The sequence below is a fragment of the Dermacentor silvarum genome, chromosome 4, assembly GCF_013339745.2.
Source record: "Dermacentor silvarum isolate Dsil-2018 chromosome 4, BIME_Dsil_1.4, whole genome shotgun sequence".
Classification (NCBI taxonomy): Eukaryota; Metazoa; Arthropoda; class Arachnida; order Ixodida; family Ixodidae; genus Dermacentor; species Dermacentor silvarum.
Window position 1 is genome coordinate 116007075 of NC_051157.2, and position 6431 is coordinate 116013505.

Below are 6431 nucleotides of genomic sequence, written 5' to 3' on the forward strand. Positions count from 1 at the left end.
GTCAAAGCGGATGATGGATGGCCCATTGTTATACCCCTCGCGCCCGACGATCCCTCTTTCAAAGTGTCGTGATACTCGGTGGCGGCACGTCACACCAATCGGGGTGCCCCTTTGACTCGTGGCGTAGGAATCGCGCTGTTATCAGCAGTTGCCCTTTGGACTCGCTAACGGACGGACGATCGTTCAACCATATAAACGATCGTTTGACCGCACACAAACCTTCGTTTTTTCGCGCTGTTCCACTGTTCACAATAGTAGAATAGTGGCAGCAGCCGATTGAATGCGGTAGGGGTTCTCACATGGAAATAGGTGCAGCGATGAGCGTGAAGAAGGTGGAGAAACCGAGGGGCCCGGTTGTGGTTAATCAAAACCATACAGCCAAAAGTAATGAAGACAAAAAAAAAAAAAACATAGGGGGTAATCACGTGTTCTAAAATTGGAACGTGGAAGCGATAAGCTAAGGGAAATGAAAGTGGACGAAAAAACAACTTGCGCGTCGGGGGGAGCCGAACACACAAGCTCCGCGTTTTTTTTTTCTTTCTTTTTGACTTATTGTACTATTGCATGAATGTACTATTGCTTGAATGCATGACAGTTAATACCGGAAGAATAAATGTTGTAATTACTAAATTTTGAATGTGTCGTCACACCGCGACGTTCGTATGCGGACGGGTGAATAAGGCGACAGTGATCCTAATCCTGTTTTCATTACTGTTAAGCATATTCATCTACAGGTACTTTGGAGGTGCCCCGCGAGAAAAACAATTCGCGAAAGTGCACTTAAAGGTATGCAATTGATCAGTGATCAAGCTGGCACAGCACATTTTATAAGTCATTGTTGCAATATCTCTATGAAACGCGCCTGCATGCTTATATTTAGCTTCATTGTGGCGTTATGCCACGTGGCAACCCAAGAGAGAGAAAAAAAAATCACAAGCGTAAGTTGTATTCACGTTTATATACCGGAGCGGTTGCGAGAAACACACTGCAGCGTGCACACGAACGCAAGCTGCAAAACAGCATTCGACCAGTAAATCTTTTTGGTACTTTGTCCAGATAAGTTCACTAGCCGTCTTGTGCGATACCGCATGCTCTCTTTAACCGCAACACCGACAGACACAAATGCTAAAAGAAAGAAAGAACACGAAACAAGTACATCTATAAATATGAAGTTTTGACGTGATCAGAATTACAATAATGCCAGCTGGCAGCATTTATCTACTCCTAATAATTCAAGAAACTATATTGCGCGTGCTGCAATGTTTCTGCGGGCCATGCTTCCGATATATTTTCTTTACCCTTTGTGCTTGGTGACCAAACTCTGAGCTACACGTGCTCAGAAGCAAACTGATCGGCATAAATTATAATTACGAGAGTGCTCCTACGCTGGAGTTCAGTGTTTCTGGGAAAATGTGCATCGAAATGTTGCTCTTGTTAAAACATGTGGTGTATAACCTCTTGCAGATTGTATTCTGTAGGCTGTGCTTATTGCAGCTGAACCGCCAAGTGACAGCAGTACAATTTTATTTTTACTTCTCGTTGCATGACCAGACATTACTCGCCTTGCAAATCACACGTGTTCTGGCGTACATTGTGTTACTTTCCACTTACAGAGAAGTACACGTTAGCACCTTTCGGCTTCTATTTTTTTTATATAATCTGTTTTGCTATTGTGTTTGCTTGCGTCAGCCTAACTTTGAGATGTGGAGAGCCTAACTTGGCCATGTGGAATCTTGCTGAAGGACTAGCCGCCATTAACCATGCTACAAACCTTTCCTACAAATATAGACGTGACGTGAGCTTATAGAAATATAGACTGCAGCCGTGAGCTGCAAGTGACTGTCTACAATTTTACTTCTACTTTGTGTTCCACAACCTGACAATTACTCGCTCTGCAAGTTCCACGTGGCCTGACATATGCGTGCACTGTGCTAGTTTCCATTTATTGCGAACCTTGGGTTGGTACCTTCTGACATTTATTTACATTTCGTTTAATAGTCGCTGTTGTTTGTATGTTTGTTTGAGTCGGACCAACTTCGATATGAATGGTATTGCTAAAACGAGAAGGTTTTGCCGCCATTACCTAAGCGGATAGCCTTTTCCTACACACATATTTGATAAATAAAAGAAAAAAAAAGAAAAAAGGTGGTTCAAGTGGGAGAGGGAGAGAACCTGACCACTTCATTGGCGGGTTCTCTCTCGTGCCGTCTACGGAGGAAAGCACACGTGGTAGAGAAGTGGGGGGGGGCAAGTGAGGCCTAGCTGGGTGGCAATAATGGCCCGGTATGGTGCATTGACAGGGCTATAAAAAGGGCTCTGGGGACCTTTCGGATGTCAGTATCCCGCCGAGAGCTAGCAGACACGCTACATCCACGGTTAACCACGTTGTTCTGCAGTGACCACCGAAGATGCAGGTCCTTACGCTGGCTATGATTGTCGCACTGCTGCCCCATCTTGCCCTTGTCAACGGTAAGTGTCGATATGCCTTTTCCAGTCACAAATTTGTCTCATCGTCACATTTATGTGGCCGCTTCGGCGAACATGCAGTCACTATAGTTCTTAGTTTTCTGCATCCTGAGAATAGTGCGGTCCTTGTGTAAGGAAGAGGAACGAATTAAAATTGCACGACTTCAGCCATGTTCTATCGTCAGTGATCTTGTAGCTACCCTCTTCCAGCATTTTACAAGGCACCTTTCGGGTTCAGTCTGTGTTGAGTAGGGTTTCTCTGACAGCTCCTTCATTCGTTTTTTTTCGCTTTCATTCGTTACAAAGCCTTCATTCATTTTCTTACAAAATGATAGGAAGTATTTGCACTAGCCAGGCGTAACCTTCTGGCGCTTCTATCGCGGTTGTGCATCAACTAACGCGGGTCTGTTGCTTGAATCTTTTTGCAGGGTACAGCGTGTACCTCAATGTCACCTCGGAGCCATCCACAGACGCCGCCGTAGCCAGCCGCTCCAATCCGGAGACGCTGTTTCCCCTGGCTCTGGCACTAGCCGCTCCAGCAATCGCCATAGCAGTGGGAACACTGAAGCCCGTTCTCCTGGCCCTGGGGCTGATCTACCTGGCCTTGTATGGCCTCACCTACATTCCCGTGGTGAGCGAAATGCTGCAAGCCACCTTCCGCGCCTTCGACTCTGCCGTCGCCGACTCCGTGTCGCCGAGCTTGGGCCGAGAACTGCTTCGAGCCGTGGGCCTGGACACCGAGCCCTGTCGCATCCGCGCAGTCTGCGAGGTCACCGAGGACGCGGTCCGCAAGTACCCCACGGTCGCGGCCATGCTGCGGTCCCTCACCGGCGCCGTTCAAGCACACGGGAACAACGAGAGCCTCCTGAAGGGACTGCTGGGAGGACTGTCCGGTCTCGGCTGCGAGGCGCTCTACTCGACCTGTTCTCAGTCGCCGTTCGACGGGTTTCTCAAGACCACGTCGTAGATCTTGTAAGCATTATAGGTTCTTCAAATTTAGGCATTTTTCAATAAAGTAACTGTTTCACCACTACACCTTCGTTTTCGTGTTTAGACGCTTACGCAATGAGTTTCACCTCGGTCCTTATATGCTGGCGCCAATTGATTTCTTCTGTAGCACGCGTAGTTTTGGCAACGCTTCGAGCCTCACTTAAAATTTGGTATAATGTAATGAAGCATCTAAAAGACAGAATTCGTTTCATTCTTGAACCTGACCATGACATTGGATGCCGGATGGCTCAGGTCTAACAATGCAACGTTGAGGGTGGATTGGTGTTTCATGTATACGCTTGTACCCGGCTGTCGCAGTAAGCGAATGCTTCACGTTTCGTTTAAGCGGCCAGTTTAGGAATTTTCTAAGAAAGTAACTTAACAAATACATGATTTACCAGCTACATGATTATTTCACTACGTGAATTACCAGCTACACGCTTCTTTCAGTGCCTAGACGGATCCGCGTTGACTAGAATGAGTTTCACCTGGTTCCTCAGCGCCTGTATATTTTTGTCATAGCACACCAACAACATTTTCGTAGCATTTTTGCTTTCATTAAGAGAAGTCACCCTTGTAGAAACGTTGGCTCCGGCCAGACGCATCTCTTGTTTGATCGCTGCTGATAGACTCATCTAAGCATGCGTTATTTGGAGGCTTTAGGTTTTGCATAGCCCAAGTTAGAAGACGCAAACGACCTGGGACACAATTACATTGAAACTGCCTTAATTGCACGTGAGAAATGGTCTAAATGTCGAGTAAAAGTCTTAACGTGTAAGAAACTATGTTCTCTATACCACACACTTTTAATGTTTGCAACGCTTAGTGACTCGATGATGAAATTTTTGCCCGTTGTCTTATTTAAGATTTCATGCGTGTGAAAAACAAATGTGTTGGAAAAGGAGTCGCAGTTCGGCGCTGCGGATGGATTTGTATGCCTAATATAAAAAAATAAGTCATGAAAAATATTCGAGCCCCGTTCTGCGACTGTCCTCATGTGAACATACCCAGCTGGCTCATCTACTACAGTGGCGTCAGGGCGCTTTCCGAATCGTTCTTGTATACCTCAGATAGAAGATGTAATTGGAGATCGATTAGACACCGCAGATGTGTCTTTTTTGTCCTTTGTATAAACAGCATAATGCAGCAAATAGAACGATAGGGATCAATGCTAGAGATAGGTTCCCCCGACTAGTCTTAAAAACCTAAACACATCGTACTAGGAATATAGATGAAGGAGCCCCGAAAACTCAAGTATAAATAATTTCATGGCTAGAAAGAGGCAAGAAAGACATAATCTGAGTCACTACAACAAAATGCGATTTTCATTTTATTGGTATTATATGGTACTTAGGACATGTTGTCGTCTTTAATTGGTGCCGTCTACTCCTTTTCACATGGAGATATGAAAAAAAGACTTAACTTATATACATTGAAACTAAAGTCTACACCAAATTACAATAATACAAATCCCAGTCACACAAGCACACTAATGCCACACTAAAGTGTGATTTTAACACGAAAGTGTTTTATGCCGGGGTCCACCAAGACTTCACTGACGTATTTCCGTCACGGAAATACGTCATAGAACATAATACAAAGAAAGAAACCAGAAGAAAAAGTTCCACAACCATGCAAAATTTGGAAATCGAACCCACGACCTCTCGGTCCGCGACGATAGATCGCCGAGCGTTTAACCCATTGCGCCACAAACGCATTTGCAGAGAGCTACACAGACGCGCCTTATATATCTAACACTCCTCCGTGTACCCGCGCTCTTGCTCGGGGCGGTGCCGCCGCCTACGAGCAGAAAAGAGAAGTACTGCATTATGACACTAACGCGCACCGACAGTGAACACTTCGGTGGTCTCATCACTACGACGCCTCGATGCCAGCATTCGAAGGGACACTGGCATCAAGAAGCACTACCAACGCCACCTAGGTGGCGTTCACGGAGCGTGGCCTCCGCAATTAGCTCTGAAAATGTTTCTGAAGTTGATCGCGGAGTTATTTTGTTTTTAGAACGGCACTTATCTTTGGGGTGTCCATAAATGTGTCTTGAATGTGTGATCCGTTTTCTCACTTAAAATAAAATAATGCAATATATGTTATTTCAGTGCGAGACTTACTATCCTGGGTGGGTATTCTATAAAATTTTCATACAAATCTGCGATCATACTTTTTATAACATCTGTAAAATGTTCCAATTTTCGCTATTTATACAATTTTGTCATTTTTGAGATTCTATGACGAAATACACACATAGTGTAGTTGCATATTTTATTTAGTTTGCGAGAAACCTTTTGAAGATTTCTTAGCAATATTCTTCAGCTTCATCGCCTTAGCTAAAGTGGCCCGAAAAATACACTCACATTAGGGTCAGTCAGAGGCAGTTGCTCAAAAACCAAAGTTTAGCAATTTTTTCGAAACCATACTGTGCATGACAGAAATTTAAGTTCCCGTGGGCTAATAGTAATAGTGGTGTAGACTTACGGGAAAAAAATTGGCGGCGGCGACAATGTTTAATTTTAGAGTGATGGGCCATCGGATTTGTGAAATCATCAAAACGCCCTTTTCCATCTTTAGTAACATTTTTTTAAAGAAATACGCGCTAACTTTAGCAAAACGAATGTTGATTCCTTTCTACAGAGACATTTTCCCACCTCGCATAAAAGTTTCACTGAAAACTAAAGGTATGTGGTGTCTTACCTGAACACACCCATACCGCGTTTGGTTTACGATGTTGTACAGCCGCCCCCAGAATATTTCCGAGCGCGGAAAATGAGTATAAGTTAAATTTTTTAGCGACTTCACCAGACAGTGTGAAGCTTATGTCAGGAATGTGACGATTGTACGGAGAAGTATCGACTCTGCCTTTCAGTTGCAGCCGCCTTTCAACTTTTGTCAGCTGTCAAATTGCTATCTCTACTTCGTTGCTGTTTTTAGGACAAGTACGACAGCCTTGATTGACAGCG

General features: G+C 44.5%; 1 protein-coding gene across 1 annotated transcript; it reads left to right on the forward strand.

Annotated features, from left to right (window-relative positions):
• Positions 1-2408: 2408 nt before the first annotated feature.
• On the forward strand, positions 2409-3433 carry LOC119448855 (uncharacterized). Its single transcript, XM_037712066.1, has 2 exons — positions 2409-2469; positions 2895-3433. Exons 1-2 carry the CDS (start codon positions 2409-2411, stop codon positions 3431-3433), a joined length of 600 nt encoding a protein of 199 aa, XP_037567994.1.
• Positions 3434-6431: the final 2998 nt, after the last annotated feature.